This window comes from Nerophis ophidion, linkage group LG23 (genome assembly GCF_033978795.1).
Source record: "Nerophis ophidion isolate RoL-2023_Sa linkage group LG23, RoL_Noph_v1.0, whole genome shotgun sequence".
NCBI classification, from domain to species: domain Eukaryota; kingdom Metazoa; phylum Chordata; class Actinopteri; order Syngnathiformes; family Syngnathidae; genus Nerophis; species Nerophis ophidion.
In genome coordinates, this window is record NC_084633.1 from 1,468,995 (window position 1) to 1,495,908 (window position 26,914).

The following is a 26,914-nucleotide window of genomic DNA, read 5'->3' on the forward strand; positions in this document are numbered from 1 at the left end:
TGCGCTCCAACCATGAGAAAGAAACCCCTCTATTGATTCCACGCGCATTTCCGGGATAAAAACATCCCATTTCGATGCAACCAACTAGCTCACCCTGAAAAATTTTAGCATATTAGCAAACAAATTATTCCCAATTACAATTCAACAGGAACTGAATTGTGATTTGGCAGTGTGTGCAGATTTCAGGTAGGTTGATCATTTCAAAATGATTTGCGTTTTTATCAAAGAATGTGGTCTGGGCCACGCATACATCTGCGTCCAGTTCCCCATTTATTGGGATGTAACAAAGAATTTTACATATTGAACGTACGCCAATTGTCTTTGTAGGAAATCCCCAAAACTCTTAATACGTGAGACCCCTTTAGTATTTATTATATTATTTGCAAAACACATAAAAAATCCTAACTTCGTAGACTATAAATATTCACAGTTCATCATGCTCTTCGACCTTCATGGCGCCGTAGTCTGTGATGGTGCTGATCTTGATGTCGTCAAATTTGTCAATCATCTCAGACAGTGTTAGAAGTCCATCCTGATGGACACACAACAGGGACGTGAAACACTAAAAGTTAGGGTGGGGCGCGGGGAGGTTGCACAGATGGTCTGACAATTTCTTAGAACAAGAGAGAATAGGGTACAGAAAGACTTTAAAGGGGAACTGGAATATTGCCAATCATTCACAATCATTATGGGTGTCTTTAAAAGAAAAAAAATTATTTGTCGATTTTAAAGATTAGTGATTGATTGTTTGAGAAGTTGATTGACATCTTAAAGATTTGAATCCATGTATTGCTTTAAAAAGGCAAATGGATGGCAAAAAAAGCCAAAAGGCTTGTTTCCATTGTGGTCCAATAATCATCACATTTGATACATTCAATTATAAAATATATATAACCTATAACATATGTATAACAAATTATGTAAAAAAATTAATTATGTAGATATACACAGTATACATGTCAGGTGATTTGTAAAACTATATATACAAAAAGAACATGATTAAAAAAATGCTTGAAAGATGCGGCTAATGGGAGTCACCGTTGTAGCCTTCAAAGCCCTGTAAAACAACTTCAAAACCCTCCATCAATGTTTTATATACACAGTGCAAGTTTACATATAATTTAGTGACAGACACCTTCATAACAATATGTAATATGTTCAATATTTATCATATTTTGATAATTGTATTCATTTCCGCGACTTATTTATTTTGCACATAGATATCTGAATTCATAGCAGCACACGTCTGACTTCTGGCAACGTGTGTTCATACTTCCGGTAAAAAAACTTTCTGACGACCGCCTCCAAATTTTGCTGTAAATTTGAATTGTAAACGAAAGTTTATCCTCAGTTTGTGTATTTCTCATTTTCCCATGCCGGCAGTCGCACAGGGCGTAAGAACGGGTAAATATGTCCCTTGGCTTTCACTTCAGCTGCCCTGACTCCACCATCCTCACCAGGGCATGTCTTGACTACTCTGCCGATTGGCCACTGCGACCTGGAAAGTTCCCGATCAACCAACATCACCACTTGTCCACTTTTTTGATTGTCCGTGTCCTTATGCCACCTGAGCCACTTCTGTGGGTCAGGAAAAAGTTGTAGGTCAGTCAGGACCTGGCTGTGTCGCCATCACCCTCTGCTCAGTAGATCACTGGATGCATAGATGTTCTGAGGAAATGTACCCAAGGGGCTTTGCATTGAGTATCCCTTCCACTTCAAGTAGCACGGTCTGTAGAACAGGTTCTGACACCGTCTAATCCTGCAGTACCACTTGGTTGAGCTGGCTTTATTGGCTTAATTTCTAGGCCCCATGCTCCTCCAAAATGTGGGGACCACAGAGTGTCGAAGCGAAACTCTGTTTGGTTCTGGTAGTTGTTCGGGAAGTGACGAAGCATCGCAGTACCATTAGAAAGATGTCAGTGTTGATGCTCTCCAGTAAGTCAAGATGCACACAGCCTGTTGTCATGCACTCTTTGTCGGCCCACTTTGGGCTGAAGTTGTCACCCCAGTACACTAGCAGGGTGGCTTGACAGAGACATGCAGGGGGTAGTGCGACCATCTGGTATTCCATGAACCTATTGGTGACGTTTTCATATATTCTCTTCCGCTCAGAATCTAGTACTTCCTCCTTACCTCTGCAAATACTCTTTCAGAACCTGTTGTCTGGAATACTAACCATAACATCTCAATTAGCGATTTAATAAACAAATTAGAACGGTATGGCATCAGAGGGCTGGTGTTAAACTTGGTAAGCTTCTTAACTAACAAGAAGCAATACGTGAAGCGAGTCAAACACACATTTGGAACGGTAAATATAGCTTGTGGCATGCCCCAGGGATCAATACTGGGATCAAAATTGTTCAATCTCTGTATATAATTATAAACTTCCAAAAGACTTAGTTTTATTTGGTTTTGTTCAGGAGAAAACATAGAAGTTGATACAAAAAAAACAGAAGAAATGGATTGACAAAAACAGACTGTCCTTGAGTTTCAGTAAAACATAAATGATATTTGGAAACGGCAAAAGAGAGAGTCAAAACTCAAATACAAATACATTTGAAAGGATAAAATACATTTTAAGTTTTAGGTGTAATTATACAGTAGATGGATACATTTAACTGAAAATCTCACCTAAAAAAATTTATAAGGTAGCAAGAAACATTTTATGAATAAAGCCAAACATGTTCTGAACCAAAAATCACTCCATATTTTCTATTGATCCCTGGATTTACCATATCTGAGTTATTGTGACAGTAGAATTTTGAGGAAATAACTACAAAAGTACACTTCATTCACTAAATGTGGTTAGAGTGTCCGCCCTGAGATCCGCAGGTCGTCAGTTCAAACCCCGGCCGAGTCATACCAAAGACTATAAAAATGGGACCCATTGCTTCCCTGCTTGGCAGTCAGCATTAAGGGTTAGGATTGGGGGTTAAATCCCCAAAAATATTCCCAAGCGTGGCCACTGCTGCTGCTCATGTTCCCCTTACCTCCCAGGGTGTGGAACAAGGAGATGGGTCAAAAGCAGAGAGTAATTTCACCACACCTCGTTTGTGTGTGACTATCAGTGGTACTTCAACTAACTGTTTTACAAAAGAGGTCTTTTCGAATAATACGAAAAGTTTGCTATCGAGAACATTCAAACCCTTTTATTTATTGAATCAAAAGTAATGAAACTCTGTGACCTGGTGCATTTGTGAACAGCTAACATTATGCACAAAAAGAATGCACAACAATTCTTCTCAACATAAGAGGAAAAATATAACCTCAGGGGAAAACATTTGTGTGCGTGTACAGCACTTAAAATATTTAGTATATCAGTATGTGGAATTAAATTATGGAATGGATTTAGCAAAGAAAACAAACAATGTACTAATATGATTCAGTTTAAGAAACTATTCAAACTAAAATTTTTCCCATCTCTCTGCTCTTTGGTTTTTTCCACTCCTCAACCAAGAACTTGATTAGACTTTCTTTGTTGGAGGAGCTCCAGAGCAATTTCTTCCACTGTTGAAAGCTGTGCTCCTGAACTGGATTGTTGCATATCTCTGCGTCTTTTTTGGGTGTCTCTCGGTCAACATTGAAGATAACATCCATGCCTTTACTCTGTACTCCATCATTGACAGAATTGATTCAGCCAGCTGTAAAAACATTTTTTCATTCCCTTCCATCTTTTGTACCAAACTCATCAGTGACACACAGAAATGGTCTTTTATATCTCTGGCAAGAGCAGAGATCCACCGCCGTTATGGCAGATCGTGAATGCCCAAACAGGTTTCTGTCAGCCTTAAGAACAATTTCTTTGGCCTGCACTTTTGTGGTTGTTTTCTTCCGAATGTGGGGGAATGTTTTCAAGTTAATTTTTGTCATCTTGCCATGGAACTGTTCTGATGGTGGATATTGTCTCCAGGCGTTTCTCTTTCAAATCCTGGTCTGTCTCTTCCAATACTGTCCGAGCAACGAATATGTCATTTTGCCTCAAGATGGTCCCCCCCAAAAGTCACTATTTTAGAATGGCAAACATGTGGAATACATACACAAAGATGCTCTTCTGGAACAGTTATCACGTATTTAAATAATCATATAGTCCCTACCAATAACTTAAGAACCCTAAAGTTTGGTTTCCTCTGATGGTACTGATATATGCCTGGGCCCATGGACTAAAATGACTGGTTCCATGCTTGGATGGTTTTGTACAAATTAGATGGATACCCTTGAGATCTCTTGTCGGACATTGCTGACCTTGCATGGTCTTGGAACATGTAGGATGAGCCACATGGCCGTCTCGATTTAGGACTTTAGGATTGGGGGGGTAGGACCTGGAAGAGGTCTGTGCTCTCCGAGGGCTTTTTGTGAGTTACTTTCTGCTGGTTATTTTTTATGCCTTTATTAATATTCAATAAAAAAAAAAAACTGAATATTTGCTATCTTGGCTACATAAGAGAAGTGGAAAGAAGGAAAAACAGAAGGGGGTCATAAATACTGGGTTCATTTAGGACTCAGTGTACTTATTCAAATGTACTGACACAATTACTTTACAACTACAGTAAAAAAAATTTAAAAAAAAACTATTTCCTTGTTAGTTATAATGAGTTAGTAACTGTGACAAGTATGAAAAGATAATATCACCACATGTTGGAAAATATTTTATTTGTAACAGTTATTTTGTTGGTAAACATATTTTAGTAGCCAACATTTCTGACTCACGTCACCCCTCACTGGGCGCAGTCGTACGTTCTTTGTATCCAAAAACTGCTACTATCTTGCCTTTGTTTCTTACATATGATATCGTAAACAAACGTGAAAGTGGTTGTTGGAGTGTTACACCACGGCGGTTTTCAGTAACCACTTTTTAAGCTGAAACTCAAAAAACACTACTGTACCATCAAATTGTGAAGATTGTCATTCAGTCAAGTCATTGTATTGTCAGGCCAATGGATTGGTCACAACTGGACTGTTCCGGTTGCCTTGGAAGATGTCGGTTTCATGCTAGATAGACCTGAACACTCTGGTTGTGATACAATCAAAGTCCTGAGAATATCAAATTGAAATGTTTTGGTAAAAAAAGTGGGAGTGCGTCACCTGTATCCACATACACGGTATGTGACAGTGTGTTGAACAGTAACTGAGCATGAGCGAGTATGAACAAGACTACAAGTTCGTACTCTGGATCAGAGTCCAAGTCGGCGACCTGTCCTCCCCTGCCCACCCGTCCTGTCCTCCCCTGCCCACCCGTGAACAAAGGTCAGAGAAATAAAAATGCAGATGAGCACCTCTTGGAACACAACAGCTCATCAAAGTTCGTCGTGTCTCTTAGTTAAATCCTCTCCGTAATTGGTGGCCCGGCTTCCCACAAACATGTTCCAGTTGGCCAGGATTTCCTTCTTGCTTATCTTCTCGTCCTGACCATCCATTCCCCGCATTGGTTTGATTGACAGGGGAAGATGCAGGAAATTAGACATGAAAGGCAAGAGTAAGAGAGAGAAGAGTAATTAAAAGAATGAATTACATCACAATTACAGAGAATTAATCCCATCATGTTTAATAATTCACATTTAGCTGCATCTGTTGATTCATCTAGCTGGCTATTGTATTGAGCTGCACTATTTGTGCACTATATGTATTATTACAGGTGATTTTTTTTAGTTTTTCATTGTTTTAGCATTGAAAACTCTGCTATTTCAATGTATTATGGTTTTTTTTTTTTTTTTTGATATTTACTTTTTTATTTTCATGTATTTTTACTTTATTTTTTGTCGTCTTTTTGTATCTGCACTACAATCAATTAATTTCCTCATTGTGGGATAAATAATGCCTATCCTAATATTATAATATTTAGGTATGTCTTCTGAAGCATTTTATTGGGAAACGTGCATTCTTAAGTATTAATATATGTGCCGATTAGAATTTCTTTTAACCAGCTGCACTCTTTTTGTATTTTAATTCTAAATGCTCGATTACGACTTTAATATGATTTCCTTTAGTACCGCGTATGACTGCAATATTTTCAAAAGATAATTTCCCGCTCATACATTTCCAATAAGCGTCATCGCTACTCGAGACTTTTTGTTTCCTGCAGTCAATTTATGTCAATTCGTTAGCTAAGTTGGGGCGTTAAACATAATTTCATTTGGAGGATTCCCTACCCCTTCTATATATTCTCAGAATCGTTCATGTAAAACGTTTGTTTTATAATTTTTTCAACCAAACTTGAATTTAATTTGATGCATGTTTTGTACTAAAACCAATTCATGGGAAATACATCATTCAATACTATTGTTTCCCATGCAAAATATCACATTTTACACAATTAAAAACATTAATTTACAATATTTATATTAAAATTGGCCAATATATCTTCCTGGCCACATGATTGACCGGTATCAAACCCACTTTCTCTACTTACTTGCCTAGCACAAGCAGTGACTCATGGGGGGGCTTTGTGAACACCTGCAGAAATTTGCTGTTATATTCTAATTAGTGACGGAGCAGGAAGAGTCTAAGAATAAGTTTGTGGTAAAATTTTATCTGACGCGCCCTGTCATTCATTTTACATGGACCTCTTCATGCAAAATGGGGACCTCCACCAATCACAGCCTGGCTTGCAGTATTCTTCTAGCATCACACATTTAAGGACAACAGCAATGATAAATTGAACTGGAAATCTCATGTAAAAAATATACAACATAAAGTAGCAAGAAACACGTCAATAATGAATAAAGCAAAACATGTTCTAGAATAAAAATAACTTCATAATCTCTACTGCTCGCTAGTGTTACCATATCTGAGTTACTGTGTAGAAATATGGGGAAATAATTACAAAAGTACACTTCATTCTCTAACAGTGTTACAAAAAAGATCAGTTACAATAATACATAATGTTGGATATGGAGAACATACAAATCCTTTATATATTGAATGAAAGATACTGAAATTCCATGACATAGTGAATTTGCAAACAGCTAAAATTATACACAAAGCAAACTGTAACCTACTACCCAAGAATATACAACAATTATTCTCTAAAAACAGGAGAAATGTAATCTCAGAGAAAAATGTAATTTAAAACGTTTGTACGCACGTACAAGACTTAAGACCTTCAGTATAACAGTATGTGGAATTAAATTATGGAATGGATTGAGCAAAGCAATCAAACAATGTACTAATATGATCCACTTCAAGAAACTTCAAAATTAAAGCGTTTACAAAGAACAAGAACAAAGATAAACATTCTGAATGTATTTCCTCCATTCACTCATTCTCAAAATAATCTTACTTATCTCCATCTGTCCATCCATCCATTTTCTACCGCTTATTCCCCTTTGAGGTCGCGGGGGGCGCTGGTGCCCATCTCAGCATATAAAATATAACTTACTTCACCGATTATTATTTATTTTTTTATTTTTATTTTGATTACTTATGGAGAATATTGTGAATAAATTGAGAACAGGAAGTGAACAAACGTTTTAGCAACTGTTATGGAAAAGAAAAGAGGTAGGATTAAATGAGCTATGCTTCTTCCTGCTCCTTTTCGAACATGTTGAAAAGAGAAACTGGAAATTGTGATGTAACATGTTGTATGCTTGCATGTTCGAAATAAACTCAAACTCAACACAACAGCCAAATACTTAAGAGAAGTTGATTTACGCTAACTGAAATCCCTTTTTGAGCACTTTTTTTATGTTGTGCAGCATTTTTATTATGTATTTCATATGGACATCTATAAAGAAAAATAGCTTTAAAAATGTACATAAATGTTTACTTGCGATACTTAAGTACATTTGCCTTCCGCCCGATTGTAGCTGAGATAGGCGCCAGCGCCCCCAAAAGGTAATAAGCGGTAGGAAATGGATGGATGGAAGTACATTTTGCAAATTGCTCAAAGGTATCAAAAAATACAACAAGAACACCACCGCCTATCTTAGGTTAGGTTAAAGAGGACTAATATTGTTGATATGTCTATAATTTTTTACAATTACTACTGTATTTTCCGGACTATAAGCTGCTACTTTTTTCCTACTCTTGGAACACTGCTGTTTACACAAAGGTGCGGCTTATATATGGATTGTTCTTCAGTAATGGCTAAATTATGGAATGGATAAAAGCAAAGGAATCAAACCATGTACTAAAATTATCCACTTTAAGAAACTGTTCAAACTAAGAGTGTTCACAAAGTACAAGGAAGAAGAATCCTGATAAACATCTTGATCCCTATTAAAAAAAAGGATAGAATCTTCTTAATCTCATAAAGAATAAATAAACGTTAATGACTTTCCTGTTTTATTTGATCAGCCGTTTTACTGCCATGTTACAGACACTGTTTGGTAACAATTATGATTAATGTATATGATTTACACAATTTTGTATATAAATAACTAATTTCACAATTTACCAGTATAATGTATATCTGCGGCATAAAGTCTTGTACGGCTGAAAAATTCCCCCCTAAAATTTAGTGGGTGCGCCTTATAATCCGGAAAATATAGTAAATATATTGAATGATAAATACATTTATTGAAATAAAAAAAATCACACAAAAGCAGTCCAAGAGAAGCAACTAACAATTTGCAGTTATGTTGTTGTTATGATACAATCATTCAATATATTCAATAATAGCTAAAGTTCGTAGCTAAAATTTTAAAATATTTATATTACTGACAACAATAAAAACTAATGTGTGTGTGTGTGTTACGTGGCGTGTAGTTCACATGCTCAACGCCGAAAGACGGCGGGATATAAAGCTTAATGGAAACAAACAGTCCCTTTTAATATACCAACTACTTCAAGACTTGAGTCATTTTCCCGCTAGCTAGCTAGCGGGAAAAGACAATAAAAGGCCAACAAAATGTGTTTTGGAAACCCGGGTTGACATGTTTACTATTCAGGGCCCGAGCAGCGTCATGGTTACCTTGTTGGTGTCCGTCTCTTGGATCAGATGAGTGGCTTCATTGTCAGCATGGTCCACTTCTCCTGGCAAAATCCAGTGGGCCACTTCATTGGAGTCCATGTAACCATCCTGTGTGACACATGGCGATGTTACATGGGAAGCTATTGTGAAAAGGGCATTGCATAAATTAACCACTACACGAAAATAAAAAGAGACAAAATTATTGCAAAAAAGAATCAGGAAGGATAAATTGTGATTTTTAACCTAGAGTGATATATTTGATATACAATATCAATTTGGCGGACGACAGCGCTTTAAATACATTTGTTTTATCGTAATACTGTAATAATGTTGTTTATACATTTTAGTGTCTGCAAATTTAACTGCAGCAAGCCAACAAAACAATGTAGCATGTTGGCTAGCGGCTAATGTCCCTCCACAGTGTAGCTTCTAAATCACTAATACTCTCCTCCATGGCGGACGTTATCACTGGAGGACTACAGGATAAGGAAAAGCTAAACATGCTACACTACCACTGTAGGAGGATACACAAAAGCATATCTAAGCTAGAACTCTTGACTTTATTACACATTCTGTATTAAATAAAAGTGAATAAGAAAATTATTTATATTTGAATTCATATTGTTACACTGCCATGCTGGGATTTTGTTGGATTACAGTTGGGCGTAAAAATTGTAATAAATTAATGATCCTGTATGTATGAACATCATAGGTATGGTAACTACTAGGGGTGTGGGAAAAAATCGATTCGAATACGAATCGAATCGTTTACGTTGTGCGATTCAGAATCGATTCTCATTTTTAAAAAATCGATATAAATATATATATTTTTTTTTTAATCAGTCCAACAAACCACTACACAGCAATACCATAACAATGCAATCCAATTCCAAAACCAAACCTGACCCGGCAACACTCAGAACTGAGGAGACACAAACACGACACAGCACAAACCAAAAGTAATGAAACAAAAATTAATATTATCAACAACAGTATCAATATTAATTATAATTTCAGCATAGCAGTGATTAAAAATCCCTCACTAACATTATCATTAGACATTTATAAAAATAATAAAAAAGAATAGTGTCACAGTGGCTTACACTTACATCGCATCTCATAAGCTTGACAACACACTGTGTCCAATGTTTTCACAAAGATTAAATTAGTCATATTTTTGGTTCGTTTAATAGTTAAAACAAATTTACATTATTGCAATCAGTTGATAAAACATTGTCCTTTACAATTATAAAAGCTTTTTTATTTATTTTTTTTAAATCTACTACTCTGCTAGCATGTCAGCAGACTGGGGTGGATCCTGCTGAAATCCTATGTATTGAATGAATACGGAATCGTTTTGAATCGAGAATCGAATCGAAAAAAATCGATATATTATCGAATCGTGACCCCAATAATCGATATTGAATCGAATCGTGGGACACCCAAAGATTCACAGCCCTAGTAACTACTATAAGTCACAGTCTTTATCAGCCTTCGGTAAATCAGATCACTCCGCCATGTTGGTCGTACCAGTGTATAAACAAAGTTTGAAGCGCGTCCCCGTGGTGACGCGAGAAGTCAAGCGCTGGTCTGTGAACTCAGAGTGCGCGCTCCAGGATGCGCTAGATTGCACAGACTCGAGCGTGTTCCGCGAGGACACAGACAACATTGATGAATATGCAGACGCTGTGCTGGATTTTGTTGGAAAACTGGTCGAGAAAATAGTGCCCACAACCACAGAACGGGTTTTTCCAAATCAGAAACCCTGGGTTGATATATCGGTCCGAGAGGCTCTGAATGCGCGCGCCCTCATGCACGCGTACAAGGCAACGTGCTATGACGTCAGGCGCGCAGTGAAACAGGCAAAGGGAAGATACAGGGACAAAATGGAGTTTAAATTTCAGCAGGCTGACTCCAGAGCTGTATGGCAAGGAATCAGAACCATGACAGACTATAAAGGCAGCTGCCCCATGGTGAATGCTGATGTTTCCCTGGGGCGGCTTAGCTCGGTTGGTAGAGTGGCCGTGTCAGCAACTTGAGGGTTGCAGGTTCGATTCCCGCTTGTGCCATCCTAGTTACTGCCGTTGTGTCCTTGGGCAAGACACTTTACCCACCTGCTCCCAGTGCCACCCACACTGGTTTAAATGTAACTTAGATATTGGGTTTCACTACGTAAAAGCGCTTTGCGTCACTTGAGAAAAGCGCTATATAAATATAACTCACTTCACTAACTCACAAATGAGCTAAATTCCTTTTTATTCAAACTGCAGCCTTAATGGCATCTTAAAAGAGGGTATGGCCACTGGCAATGGTGACTCAGCATTCAGAAATGACAGAACATGACGTGAGGAGAACCTTTAAGAGGGTGAATACCAGGAAAGCCACAGGGCCAGGCGGCATCCCCGGCTGTGTCCTAAGTCTGTGCTGACCAACTGGCACCGGTATTTAGACATATTCAATCTGTCCCTTGAACCTGTCTGAAAAAATCCACCATTGTCCCTGTTCCAAACAAATCTGCCCCAGCCAGCCCTCACCCCCATAGCCATGAAGTGCTTTGAGAAGCTAATCAAAGACCACATATGCTCCTCCCTTCCCCCCACTATAGACCCCCTGCAATTTGCATACCGCCCAAACAGGTCAACTGACGAAGCAATCGCACACGTATTGCATACCGCCACGACAGGCCTGGACAAAAGGCTGGGGAACTATGTGAGAATGCTGTTCATAGACTACAGTTCAGCATTCAACACCATAGTCCCATCTAAACTTGTCATCAAGCTCAAAGACCTGGGTTTGAACTCAACCCTCTGTCAGTGGGTACTGGACTTCCTGACAGGCAGACCACAAGTGGTGAGAGCAGGGAACTGCACCTCATCACCCATTATCCTCAACACCGGTGCCCCCCAGGGCTGTGTTCTGAGCCCCCTCCTCTATTCACTCTACACACATGACTGTGTGGCTAAAAACACCACCAACTCCATTGGGAATTTGCTGACGACACAGCTGTGGTGGGCCTGATCTCCAGAAACGATGAGACGGCCTACCTGAGTGAAGTGAAGAACCTGGCACTGTGGTCTCAGGAGAACCACCTCGCCCTGAACGTCAGCAAGACCAAGGAGATCATAGTGGATTTTAGGAGACGGGAGGCAAGGAACTACAGTCCCCTTAGCATAGAAGGGACGCCGGTCGAGAGAGTGACCAACTTCAAATACCTTGGAGTGACAATAACAGAAGACCTGTCCTGGACCACACACACAGACAAAGTGGTGAAAAAGTCACAACATTGTCTACTTCCTCAGGAGACTGAGGAAGTTTAAGCTAAACCACAAGATCTTCAGAACTTCTACTCATGCACAACGGAGAGGGTTATGACTGGAAACATCACCTCCTGGTATGGGAATAGCACCGCACACGACCGCAACAGACTGCAGAGTGGCCAGATCAGCCGAGCGCACCATCGGAGGTGTACTCCCAACCATCTGCAACATCTACACCAGGCGGTGTAGATCCAAGGCCAAGAGGAATGTGAGGGACTCTAGCCACCCAAGCAACTTCCTCTTCTCACTGCTGCAGTCAGGCAAGCGCTACCGGAGTCTCAAGGCCAACACGGAGAGACTCAGGAGGAGCTTCTATCCCCAAGCCATCAGACTGCTCAACTGCACCGCTGATTAACACTCATCACAATTGCACAAAACCGCACGTGCAAAATCACTTTATTTAGCACTATAATTACTGGACTACAATACTCTTCATTCAATGACTGTAAATAATGTAAAAACACTTTACTTACCAATGTAATTACCGGACTACAATACTTTTCATTCAATGATTGTAAATAATGTCAAATAATGTAAAAACAAGAGTATAAAGAAGTCATACTGTTCCATTACCTTTGTTCATACTACTGTCACTACTCAACTGCCAAAGAACTGTAGACACCTTATTTGTTCCTTCCTATACTGTATATACTAGGGCTGTGAATCTTTGGGTGTCCCACAATTCGATTCAATATCGATTCTTGGGGTCACGATTCGATAATATATCGATTTTTTTCGATTCGATTCTCGATTCAAAAACTATATTTTTCCGGTTCAAAATGATTCTGTATTCATTCAATACATAGGATTTCAGCAGGACCTACCCCAGTCTGCTGACATGCTAGCAGACTAGTAGATTTAAAAAAAAAAAAAAAGCTTTTATAATTGTAAAGGACAATGTTTTATCAACTGATTGCAATAATGTAAATTTGTTTTAACTATTAAACGAACCAAAAATATGACTTATTTTATCTTTGTGAAAACATTGGACACAGTGTGTTGTCAAGCTTATGAGATGCGATGCAAGTGTAAGCCACTGTGACACTATTGTTCTTTTTTTATTATTTTTATAAATGTCTAATGATAATGTTAGTGAGGGATTTTTAATCACTGCTATGCTGAAATTATAATTGATACTGTTGTTGATAATAATAATTTTTTTTTCATTACTTTTGGTTTGTTCTGTGTTGTGTTTGTCTCCTCAATTGCTCTGTTTATTGCAGTTCTGAGTGTTACTGGGTCAAGTTTGGTTTTTGAATTGGATTGCATTGTTATGGTATTGCTGTGTAGTGGTTTGTTGGATTGATGAAAAAAAAAAAAAATCGATATAAAAAAAAAAAGAATTGATTCTGAATCGCACAATGTAAAGGATTCGATTCGTATTCGAATCGATTTTTCCCCACACCCCTAGTATATACTGTTACACTATTTGATCTTGCACTGGTACTTTATTTGACTACTGTACTTCTACTTGTACTGATACTTCTCAGAGGTGGGTAGTAACGCGCTACATTTACTCAGTTACATTTACTTGAGTAACTTTTGGGATAAATTGTACTTCTTCGAGTAGTTTTTATGCAACGTACTTTTACTTTTACTTGAGTATATTTATAGAGAAGAAACGCTAATTTTACTCTTTCATTTATCTATTTAAGCTCGCTACTCGCTACTTTTTTTTATCGATCTATTAATGTTTGTTTTGGTTAATGACAGAGCTTCAAAGTAGAATCTACGCATGCTTGCGTTTCACCAATCACATGTAGTCACTGGTGACGTTGGACATATCAAACAGAGCCATGCGGGCAGATGACCGTGTTACGTAAAACCCGACTTAAACATGTTGACAAACTTATTCGGGTGTTACCATTTAGTGGTCAATTGTACGGAATATGTACTGTACTGTGCAATCTACTAATAAAAGTTTCAATCAATCAATCAAAAGTGTAAAGGAAAAAAGACACTTTTTATTTCAACTGTACTTCCCGTCAAAAGCCGAAAGACTGATCGCACAGTTCTGTCTTCACAATAAAAGCGCCGCTCCATCGCGCCTGCGTTAACAAAATAAAGTCTCCGAAAGCCAGCGCAAACAAGCTAGCAAGCTACGGAGTTTGCCACCAATGTATTTCTTGTAAAGTGTATACAAACGCATATGGAAGCTGGACAGATAAGATACCAAAAACCTACGACTTTCATGTGGATTTAGACAGAAAAGAGGAACTTTTTTTCTCCTCCATTTGAAAACGTGGACGTCTGATTCCAATCAATGCAAGTCATCAGAATCAGGTAATACACCATTTATATTCTTGTCTTCATGAAAGATAGGAATCTATATGTTAAACATGCATGTTTAACAGAACACCACTTTCCTCCATCCCGAAGACGGATTTAGATGGAAAATGCGAGACTACTGGTCTGGGTAAGGAGTCAGTTAAATTAGAACAAGTTTTTTCTGCTTTGAGTGTTTCAGAGTTGGACATGTGTTTTACTGAGGTGGCTAACTATGATGCGTGCAGTTTATCAAAGCAACAATCAAACAATCGGAAAATCCCCGTTACTGAGGTGGCTAACCATGATGCGTGCAGTTTATCAAAGCAACAAACAAACAATCGGAAAATTCCCGTCGTATCAATTCCTAGATATGGTCGTAACTATACTAAATGCACTGGGCATAATAAACACAACATTATTAATATTGCTACTACGGATAATTTGATCAAAAACTCCCTAAAACAGCCCACTACCTATAATATAGGTTTTTTAAACATAAGATCATTGTCTCCTAAAACGTTGTTAGTTAATGATATTATCAGAGACAACAATCTTAACGTCATCGGTCTCAGCGAAACCTGGCTTAAACCAAACGACTTTTTTGCGCTAAATGAGGCATGTCCTCCTAACTTTACACATGCGCATATTGCCCGTCCGCTCAAAAGGGGTGTGGGGGTTGCACTAATATACAACGAAAACTTTAACCTTAGTCCTAACATAAATAATAAATATAAATCGTTTGAGGGGCTTACTATGAGGTCTGTCACACCGCTGCCTCTACACCTGGCTGTTATCTACCGCCCCCCAGGGCCCTATTCGGACTTTATTAATGAATTCTCAGAGTTCGTTGCTGATCTAGTGACACACGCCGATAATATAATCATAATGGGGGACTTTAATATCCATATGAATACCCCATCGGACCCACCATGCGTAGCGCTCCAGACTGTAATTGATAGCTGTGGTCTCACACAAATAATAAATGAACCCACGCATCGCAACGGTAATACGATAGACCTAGTGCTTGTCAGGGGCATCAACGTTTCCAAAGTTACGATACTCCCGTATACTAAAGTATTGTCTGATCATTACCTTATAAAATTCGAGGTTCAGACGCATGTTCGTCAAACTAATAATAATAATAACTGCTATAGCAGCCGCAACATTAATACAGCCACAACGACAACTCTTGCTGACCTACTGCCCTCGGTAATGGCACCATTCCCAAAGTATGTGGGCTCTATTGATAACCTCACTAACAACTTTAACGACGCCCTGCGCGAAACCATTGATAACATAGCACCGCTAAAGTTAAAAAAGGCTCCAAAAAAGCGCACCCCGTGGTTTACAGAAGAAACTAGAGCTCAGAAATTATTATGTAGAAAGCTGGAACGCAAATGGCGCACGACTAAACTTGAGGTGCACCATCAAGCATGGAGTGATGGTTTAATAACTTATAAACGCATGCTTACCTTAGCTAAAGCCAAATATTACTCAAATCTCATCCACCGTAATAAAAACGATCCTAAATTTTTGTTTAGTACGGTAGCATCGCTAACCCAACAAGGGACTCCTTCCAGTAGCTCAACCCACTCAGCTGATGACTTTATGCAATTCTTTAGTAAGAAAATTGAAGTCATTAGAAAGGAGATTAAAGACAATGCGTCCCAGCTACAACGGGGTTCTATTAACACTGACACGATTATATATACGGCGGATACTGCCCTCCAAAATAGTTTCTCTCGTTTTGAGGAAATAACATTAGAGGAATTGTTACAACGTGTAAATGAAATAAAACAGACAACATGTTTACTTGACCCTCTTCCTGGGAAACTGATCAAGGAGCTCTTTGTATTATTAGGTCCATCAGTGCTAAATATTATAAACTTATCACTCTCCTCGGGCACTGTTCCCCTAGCATTCAAAAAAGCGGTTATTCATCCTCTTCTTAAAAGACCTAACCTCGATCCTGACCTCATGGTAAACTACCGACCGGTGTCTCACCTTCCCTTTATTTCAAAAATCCTTGAAAAAATTGTTGCGGAGCAGTTAAATGAACACTTAGCGTCTAACAATCTATGTGAAACCTTTCAATCCGGTTTCAGGGCAAATCACTCCACGGAGACAGCCCTCGCAAAAATGACTAATGATCTATTGCTAACGATGGATTCTGATGCGTCATCTATGTTGCTGCTCCTCGATCTTAGCGCTGCTTTCGATACCGTCGATCATAATATTTTATTAGAACGTATCAAAACACGAATTGGTATGTCAGACTTAGCCCTGTCTTGGTTTAACTCTTATCTTACTGATAGGATGCAGTGTGTCTCCCATAACAATGTGACCTCGGACTACGTTAAGGTAACGTGTGGAGTTCCCCAGGGTTCGGTCCTTGGCCCTGCACTCTTCAGCATCTACATGCTGCCGCTAGGTGACATCATACGCAAATACGGTATTAGCTTTCACTGTTATGCTGATGACACCCAACTCTACATGCCCCTAAAGCTGACCAACACGCCGGATTGTAGTCAGCTGGAGGCGTGTCTTAATGAAATTAAACAATGGATGTCCGCTAACTTTTTGCAACTCAACGCCAAAAAAACGGAAATGCTGATTATCGGTCCTGCTAGACACCGAACTCTATTTAATAATACAACTCTAACATTTGACAACCAAACAATTAAACAAGGCGACACGGTAAAGAATCTGGGTATTATCTTCGACCCAACTCTCTCCTTTGAGTCACACATTAAAAGCGTTACTAAAACGGCCTTCTTTCATCTCCGTAATATCGCTAAAATTCGCTCCATTCTGTCCACTAAAGACGCTGAGATCATTATTCATGCGTTTGTTACGTCTCGCCTCGACTACTGTAACGTATTATTTTCGGGTCTCCCCATGTCTAGCATTAAAAGATTACAGTTGGTACAAAATGCGGCTGCTAGACTTTTGACAAGAACAAGAAAGTTTGATCACATTACGCCTGTACTGGCTCACCTGCACTGGCTTCCTGTGCACTTAAGATGTGACTTTAAGGTTTTACTACTTACGTATAAAATACTACACGGTCTAGCTCCATCTTATCTTGCCGATTGTATTGTACCATATGTCCCGGCAAGAAATCTGCGTTCAAAGGACTCCGGCTTATTAGTGATTCCCAAAGCCCAAAAAAAGTCTGCGGGCTATAGAGCATTTTCCGTTCGGGCTCCAGTACTCTGGAATGCCCTCCCGGTAACAGTTCGCGATGCCACCTCAGTAGAAGCATTTAAGTCTCACCTTAAAACTCATTTGTATACTCTAGCCTTTAAATAGACTCCCTTTTTAGACCAGTTGATCTGCCGTTTCTTTTCCTTTTCTTCTATGTCCCACTCTCCCGTGTGGAGGGGGTCCGGTCCGATCCGGTGGCCATGTACTGCTCGCCTGTGTATCGGCTGGGGACATCTCTGCGCTGCTGGTCCGCCTACGCTTGGGATGGTTTCCTGCTGGCTCCGCTGTGAACGGGACTCTCGCTGCTGTGTTGGATCCGCTTTGGACTGGACTCTCGCGACTGTGTTGTATCCATTGTGGATTGAACTTTCACAGTATCATGTTAGATCCGCTCGACATCCATTGCTTTCCTCCTCTCTAAGGTTCTCATAGTCATCATTGTCACCGACGTCCCACTGGGTCATTATTGTCACCAATGTCCCACTGGGTGTGAGTTTTCCTACCGAGGATGTCGTGGTGGTTTGTGCAGCCCTTTGAGACACTAGTGATTTAGGGCTATATAAGTAAACATTGATTGATTGATTGATTGATGTATATTCATTAAAACACCTTCAACATGTGAACAAAAACGGCAAAATAAGTAAATATAAATGATATACTGTATATATAAATGTATGTATATGTGTGTATATATATATATATATATATATATATATGATATGTGTGTGTATGTATATATGAGGTAGATCACCTCGACTTGGTCATTTACTAAGTAATTGATAAACGTTGAAAAACTTATTGGGGTGTTACCATTTAGTGGTCAATTGTACGGAATATGTACTGTATTGTACAATCTACTAATACAAGTTTTAATCAGTCAATCAATCAAATCAATGAATGCCTACTGAGGCTATGGCGCTGTTAAGTTATTGTGGCTCAATGTGCCATTTTTTAACTTTATTTTAATGTACTATTATTTAATATATATTGTTTTAGTTGCTCAAGAGATATTCCTGGCTCTGAATTTGCTCATTGCTATTTTTATGTTTTTGTGCATTATTTGTTGCCGTAATCAGGTTACTCATCAGTTACTCAGTACTTGAGTAGTTTTTTCACAACATACTTTTTACTTTTACTCAAGTAAATATTTGGGTGACTACTCCTTACTTTTACTTGAGTAATAAATCTCTAAAGTAACAGTACTCTTACTTGAGTACAATTTCTGGCTACTATACCCACCTCTGACATTTCTATCACAACTTCTGTGACTTATTGTGCAACTTAACTGTCTTGTAATTAATGTACATCAGAGCTATTCAATTGTTGTATGTCTTTGTATTTAGGTTATTAGATTCTGCAACTAGTGTTTGGAACCCACTGTACGCAATATCTGAAGAGCATGGAAAAAAGCATTTCACTGTGGTGTAGTCTGCATGTGACAAACAAAAACTTGAACCTTGAACTTGGTATCGGATCGATACCCAAATCTGTAGTATCAGCCAAAACGAATGTTAAGTATCCAAACAACAGAAGAATAATTGCTTATTACATTTTCACAAAAGTGTAAACAGAAACATAAAAAATAATAGTTTTGAGAAAATAATACAACTGAAATAACTCATGTTACCGCATACGTTAGCAACCAAATTTGGCGCCTTTGTAACCTGTTTTAAAATGGTCCTATTGTTAAATATATGCCAACTAATACTGTATATTGTGACACATTTTGTTATTGCCAGATACTGTGACATACTGTATATATAGCTTTCAGGCTGTATCGCCCATCCCTACTGTACCTTGTTGGCGTCTCTCATCTCGGTGAAATGTTTCTTCTCAGTCTGGACCCACTCAGGTTCACTTTCTCCATCCTCTGGTGTGTATATGTCCCCTACACACGCACGCGCGCACACACGCACGCACACACGCACGCACACACACACACACACACACACACACACACACTCTTAGCTCCCCCACTAGGAGAGGAAGGGGTTAACCTGTGAGAAGACGCCTACCGATGTATTCGTTTAAATCGATCTTGCCGTCGCCGTTCTTATCGATGTCCTCGATGGTTTCCTAACAATTGAAGGAACGTATTAATGGAATTGATTTCAGAGGGTCTATTCTGCTGGGGATTGAAAAGTACCTGAACAACCAGGTCTTTCATGTAATCAAACTCCTCCGGATGCAGGAAGGCGGTGAACTCCTCACGCGTGGCAATACCGTCCCCGTCCTTGTCGGCCATCTTGAAGCGCCTTTCGTCTCGGGTGAGCATAGACTTGTAAGTGGCTTTGTCGTCCACGTCGTCAAATTCCTCACCTGAGTGGGACAAAAAAAGGGAATATTTGAGCGTTGATTGACAGAAGACGCAGTGAGAGGCGGACAGACCAAGATAGTAGCCATAGGTGGTGTTTTTGTACTCCTCCCAGGCGATCTTGTCATCCTGGTTCGTGTCATAGTCCTTCCAGTGTTTGTTGACGTTCTCATTGATGTAACTCCTCTGGCGGTGTTTGATCCAATAATGCAGCTCTGCGTGGTTGACAAAACCATCTTTGTTTGTATCGATGCGGTCCACTATCTTCCTGTGGGGATGAAGAGGACGCTGGGGTCAGGTTGGAGAGTCCAGTTCACCAACGAGAAATGTTTTGTCAGTGTGGTGCATAAAAAACATGGCACAGAACTGGTCTGACAGTGAGGTAAAGTCAGGTGGTCGGATATTGACAATCGCTTAAAGGGGTCGTAAAGGGGGCTGGACGATTATGGCAAAAAATCTTTTGATTGATATTGTAATCACGATGAATTTACTCGAATATTGAAAACATTAATATTTATTGTGCCACCAAAATTAAATTTTAAATATAGTTTAAGAAATTAGTAACGAATAAACAATAGGTGAAATAATAACAATAATAGTAATAACACATTTAAATTACGATAACAATTAAAAAAAAACAATAACATTCAGTTTTTTCGTTTTTAATATAGTTTTTTACCTTTCACACTGATTTTACCGCCACAGAGTGTGTGATTTTTGTGTCAAATAAAATGTTTTCTAAGTAAATACAAAAATCCTCAAATTTTTTGGACTATTTTGACCAATATTTTACCCAGCATTGATACAACGTTGATTATACATACATGTCCTTGAAAACTAATACTGAATAAATGTCGCTAAAAGTACTGTATTTTTCGGATTATAAATCGCACCGGCCTAAAATGCATAATGAAGGAAAAAAACGTGGGAATTTTTTTAATCGGTTGAGAAATGTTGACGTAGTAACGCTTTGAATTGAGAAATAGTATTTTGGAATTCCTGATATTTTGGGAAAAAAGAGGGAATTTCTACGGGGGAAAAAACGTTTTTATGTCCCAACTAAGAGGAATGTTTTGTTAAAGTTAAAGTACCAATGATTGTCGCACACACACTAGGTGTGGTGAAATGTGTCCTCTGCATTTGACCCATACCCTTATCACCCCCTGGGAAGTGAGGGGAGCAGTAGGCAGCAGTGGTGCTGCGCCCGGGAATCATTTTTGGTGATTTGACCTCCAATTCCAACTCTTGATGCTGAGTGCCAAGCAGGGAGATAATGGGTCTCATTTTTATAGTCTTTGGTATGACTCGGCCAGGGTTTGAACCCACAACCTACCGATCTCAGGGCTGACACTCTAACCACAAGGCCACTGGCCATAGATGGTGGAATGGTTGAAAAATGTGGACTGTGGAAAAACTCTAGAACAAAAGGTGAAAATAAGGTTTTGGAAAAACTGGGAAATATGGTACTTCCTGGAATCTTTTTTTTAACGTGGTAGTTTGATTGTCCAGGGTGAGTGGAAGGTGTAGAATGTAGAACAGGTCCCATTGGGTGAGAAAAGTAGGAATTGTCAACGTTTGAAAAATGGCCCATAATTTTCAATGGGAAAAATGTCCTGGAACCTGGGAATTCTGGGTAATCTGGGATATTTTTTTAACAGTTTTTTTTCATGGGCTCACGATTCTTGATCGAGCCGAATGTTTTGACACTCGAACGGTTCCGATGGGATGAAAACGGTGGGCTGTGTAAGCCGGCGGCAAACTTTGGCGGAATAAGAAGTGGAACAATAAATGCTGTAGATGATTGGTGTGGAACACTATATGTGTGACACTTCTTACTTAAACTCAGAGACAAGGTTTTATACGATATAACTGCTCTACATGCTTTACGCAGATTACTGGCAGCCATTTATTTCCTTTTTTTGCATCGAATAAAACCTACGCCAGTCTGTCTTTGCTCTCCTCTGGAGTCAGCTGGTCGAATGTCTTGGCCTCCTCCTTTCCCAGGAAGGCATCGTGGTCATACTTGAAGCTATGTTTGTCGTCGTGGTCGTGGTCGCTGAGATCGGCTTGGTGATGGACACGTTTCTCCTGAGCCGGGACTGCGAAGGCGACAGCGGCCAGGAGGCAAAGCGGTGCGAGTGACCTCAGGAGCATTGTGATTGCCTGTCAACAGCTAAAGGAGGAAATCAAAATATGAAAGCATGTTGACTTTCCAAAAGACAACGACAGCTCTTTTGATGCTAGAATTGTCAATTGTTCATTATGTCGACACTTTACGAAGTCCGCTTAAGTTGACCTCAACTCCAAATAAAATTAGACACCCGAAGGAGTGATATTCATGGGAAATTGGTCGGTTTATGTTGACAAGTGTTGTCATATTTGAAATGACATATCAAAGCAGCGTGAAATTTCTGCAACTTCCTGTTCGGGGCAAAATAAAAAGCAAGAAATTCCACCACAGTAACAAAATAATGAATTTTTTTGGCTACCAGAAGAAAGATACACAAGTTTTACTGTTATTGTATTGAAGAAATGCAACAAAGAAATCACAGCAGCTCTGTTAAAGGGGAACTGGAATTTGGAATTTTGCCCGTCGTTCACAATTATTATGACAGACATGACAATGGATGTATTTTTTTTTTTTGTAAAGCATTCTAACCTGCTAATGGGACGTCCTCTTGTACATCCCTTAAAACCTAATAAAATAAAATCATCCACAAAGCACCAACAATACTCAATTTACATTTCAAGAGTTTAATATTAAGCAAGTATTAGTGATATTGTTATTATAAGCGCTAACGCAGACAAACTATTTATAGCGGCGCCATGTTTACTAGCGTGTATGCGTATGTTTACATCATCGAGTGGTAACCTGTTTCCTCGCTTCCTTTGCTCAGGAAATTGTAGATTATAAATATTGCCTTTCACCTGGATAGTAGAAGGATAAGGATGTAATCCAACAAGTTGGTACACTTTATCAGCCAATTTAGACCCGGGAAATGGTGAGAACAACATGAACACGCTTGGTTTGTGAGAATTTTTCATCAAAAACGGGAAAAGATTCTAGTAGTCAGCATCCTAATGACAGCAGACATTGTACAGTAATGTTTGTTGGTTCACATAGACTGCAGTGAGTAATAATCAGTGATGAAGGGGGGAAAAGCGAACGTTGTGATGCGTTTTTTAAGTCAAATGATGAAAATACGTAAATGTTCAATTTTATTATAAATATGCTTGTTGATACATTACATATATACTAACATCATGTAAATAAAACCTAATGAAGGGGTTAGGATGTTTTTAAGGGCTTTATCAGGCAGAATAGAGCGACTCCAATAGGCTCCATTGTAAGCTGACTTTTGGTTGCATTTATTTAATATTTAGAATGCATAAACAAATTAAAAAAATAATGTGTTTACAGAAGGATTGTGAACGATAGGCAAAATAAAAAAGTGCAGTTCCCCTTAAGAGTATAAAATTTATGACAACACAAAAATTTGAATAAAAATATACAGATGGAGGAAAAATAACATATCAAACTACAGTAAGTTCAAGAATATTTCATCATCACCTATTCTTATGCAAGCAATGGCTAGTGTCACTTATGTTGACAACTGCTTATTTTATTCTTCTTATGTTTGCAAGGTACTATATCTTCTCAGCTGTCCTCTTTTGGGGCCGCTGCGGTAATCAAAGGCAATACACTTTTTCCACCACTTGTGGCAGTACAAGTGGTGTAACTACCTCCTTTTGCACTAGTTTTCTTTTTCTTTTCTTCCTATCTTTTGCACATTTTGTAGACTGTGGCACTGATACTGGAGTTTTTTAAAATCTCATTGTACCTGTGAATAGTAGTGACAATAAAAGGCATTCTATTCTAGTAACGTCAATATCAAACAGAAGAAGTCTGAAACAAAAGTCATAGCACATCTATAAGCGCAAAAAATATGACTAAAGTGGTGCAGCTGTAGTTGTATTTGCTCTTAAATTTTGTCAAAGTTTAGTTAAAAATATCTATTACTTTATTTCAGTCCTTCTCAAATAGTGGGGCGGGACCCCTTGGGGCCGGCGCTGTGCGATGTGTGACCTTGGAGATGCCCCCCCCCTCGAACCAGAATATGACGAAGCATATATAGCACTTGGCTTCACTGAGACGAGAAAAGGCCGGTGTGTTGTTTCCTTTATGTTGATAAAAGTACAATGTTATGCACAGGTATAGTTGTAACAATTTTATAGACACATACTTTTTATAAGCACAATGGGCCCTGCGATGAGGTGGCGACTTGTTCAGGGTGTACACCGCCTTCCGCCCGATTGTAGCTGAAATAGGCACCAGCAACCCCCCGCGACCCCAAAGGGAATAAGCGGTAGAAAATGGATGGATGGATAGGCACGGTGGGGGGTGGGCGCAAAATATTTGACCTTCCAAGGAGGGACGTAACAGAAAATAATTGTAAAGCACTGCTTTAGTTTGATTTTATTTATTTTTTTAACACTGCGTAATTTTATTTTACATGAGTTATTTATGAGTCCCTTGTTTTGCAGTATAGTTATTTAGTATTTATTTTGTAAGCAGCCTAGATATAAGGTCACCAACCCGGTGCCCGCGGGCACCAGGTAGCCCGTAAGGACCAGATGAGTAGCCCGCTGGCCTGTTCTAAAAATAGCTCAAATAGCAGCACTTACCAGTGAGCTGCCTCTATTTTTTAAATGTTATTTATTTACTAGCAAGCTGGTCTCGCTTTGCTTGACATTTTTAATTCTAAGAGAGACAAAACTCAAATAGAATTTGAAAATCCAAGAAAATATTTTAAAGACTTGGTCTTTACATGTTTAAATAAATTCATTTATTTTTTTACTTTTCTTCTTATAACTTTCAGAAAGACAATTTTAGAGAAAAAATACAACCTGAAAATTGATTTTAGGATTTTTAAACACATATACCTTTTAACCTTTTAAATTCCTTCCTTTTCTTTCCTGACAAATCAATGTTCAAGTAAATTTATTTTTTTATTGTAAAGAGTAATACATAGATTTTAATTTAATTCTTCATTTTAGCTTCTGTTTTTTCGATGAAGAATATTTGTGAAATATTATTTCAAACTTATGATTAAACATTTTTTTTAAAATTCTGGCATATCTAGAAAATCTGTAGAATCAAATTCAAATCTTATTTCAAAGTCTTTTGAATTTCTTTTACAATTTTTGTCCTGGAAAATCTAGAAGAAATAATGATTTGTCTTTGTTAGAAATATAGCTTGGTCCAATTTGTTATATATTCTAACAAAGTGCAGATTGGATTTTAACCTATTTAAAACATGTCATCAAAATTCAAAAAATGTATCTTAATCTGGAAAAATTACTCATGATGTTCCATAAATTATTTTTGTCATTTTTTTTTTTAAAAGATTCGAATTAGCTAGTTTTTCTCTTCATATTTTTCGGTTGAATTTTGAATTTTAAAGAGTCAAACTTGAAGATAAACTCTTTCAAAATTGAATTTTAATTTTTTTTGTGTTTTGTCCTCTTTTAAACCGTTCAAGTAAGTGTTTTTTTCATCATTTATTCTCTACAAAAAACCTTCCATAAAAGAAAAAAAAAAAGTACGACGGAATGACGGACAGAAATACCCATTTTTTAAAATATATATATTTATAGATTTATTTATTGAAGGTAAATTGAGCAAATTGGCTGATTCTGGCAATTTATTTAAGTGTGTCTCAAACTGGTAGCCCTTCACATTAATCAGTACCCAAGAAGTAGCTCTTGGTTTCAAAAAGGTTGGTGACCCCTGGCCTAGATAAACGTATATTATGAATAACTCGTGCTTATAATATCGTTTGATTGTTCAACTGTAAGTAGGTTAGATATAATTGAATAAAAATGAATACATCAATAGTTCAGTGTTATTTGAGAGGGTCTCTCAAATAACAGTAGTGAAAAAGTTGGGGCCCCGAGGTCAAAAAGGTTAAGAACCCCTGAAGTGCAGTATATCGATGGGTCACTCAGCCCTTGGTATTGCCATATTTCAAAACAGGGAGGGATATCAAATATTCAAACATGGCCTGTAGTCACAAATAAACATTTGCTGCTGAGTTTGTTACAAGGATGAAAAGTTTGGAGAGCAGGACACACCCTTTGTTCATCTATTTAAAAATAAGCAGAACATGTTTAAAGGATCTGCTCACATTTTGCAGTGCAAAGTCAACCTTGTACACACACACACATACAATAATAATAATAATGATGACGTAAATATAAAATAACTGTTTAGCTATATATGGAACTAATCCTTGGTCAGCACTTAAACTTTACACTAATCATTGTTTTGCATTGCACCTTAATAGAGTTTATGTAGATGTTAATCATTTAAAAGACATTGTTTGTCATTCCCATCATCTCTGGTCTCTACTTTAGTCGTGACTGCCATCACAAACCAGCTTCACGTTACTTAGCAATGCGCCAAAAAGCGAAGTACACGAGTCTTCAGTCACAAAAAAAATCGCCGTTCCGCGGTTTTATCAAGCATAAAAGTAGTTGGGAATAGTTGAAAACTTACCACTTTCTTGTAACTTTCTTCACTCCTCCTCCGTTAGTGGTTGGTTCCTGAAGAAAATCGGTCCGCGTTGGCACTCGGTCCCTAAAACCGCTGTTAGAGGAGGAGGGGCTTGTTTGACTGACCAATAAGGTTCGCCCTGAAAAAGCTTTCATCCAATCACATTCGCACCCTCCTTCCGATTATTCTCATTGGCTGCGAGGCGCCACGTTGTCACGCAAAAGGCAAACTGTCTCGTAATTGAAAAGTGGCTGAAAAATGACGAAACACTTGACAAAATATGCGAAATAAACAGAAAAGGCGGTGGAAGCGTCCCAACATGTACTAAAATAACGTTTTGTGAT

The 26,914-nt window shown here is 38.5% G+C and overlaps 1 protein-coding gene across 3 annotated transcripts; it reads right to left on the bottom strand.

Moving 5' to 3' along the window:
* Positions 1-347: 347 nt before the first annotated feature.
* LOC133541043 (reticulocalbin-1-like) lies at positions 348-26,698 on the bottom strand. Of its 3 annotated transcripts, XM_061884088.1 has the most exons (9): positions 26,574-26,698; positions 21,954-22,187; positions 20,089-20,282; positions 19,847-20,019; positions 19,716-19,776; positions 19,497-19,588; positions 8,909-9,016; positions 5,274-5,402; positions 348-532 (listed from the first exon to the last, which is right to left on the bottom strand). In XM_061884088.1, exons 2-8 carry the CDS (start codon positions 22,166-22,168, stop codon positions 5,295-5,297), a joined length of 951 nt encoding a protein of 316 aa, XP_061740072.1. In that variant the 5' UTR covers positions 22,169-22,187; positions 26,574-26,698; the 3' UTR covers positions 348-532; positions 5,274-5,294. The 3 variants fall into 3 exon arrangements, with proteins under 3 accessions (XP_061740072.1, XP_061740071.1, XP_061740070.1); XM_061884087.1 differs by lacking the exon at positions 5,274-5,402; XM_061884086.1 differs by lacking the exon at positions 348-532 and having other exon boundaries at positions 4,634-5,402.
* Positions 26,699-26,914: the final 216 nt, after the last annotated feature.

What these genes read in the sequence shown, in the direction of transcription:
- LOC133541043 (XM_061884087.1), bottom strand. Translation starts at nt 22,168, where the DNA reads ATGCTCCTGAGGTCACTCGCACCGCTTTGCCTCCTGGCCGCTGTCGCC. An exon ending in GAGAGCAAAGACAGACTGGC is followed by an intron (nt 20,283 to 21,953) that starts GTAGGTTTTATT and finishes TCATCCCCACAG; the next exon opens with GAAGATAGTGGACCGCATCG. An exon ending in CACCTATGGCTACTATCTTG is followed by an intron (nt 20,020 to 20,088) that starts GTCTGTCCGCCT and finishes TGTCCCACTCAG; the next exon opens with GTGAGGAATTTGACGACGTG.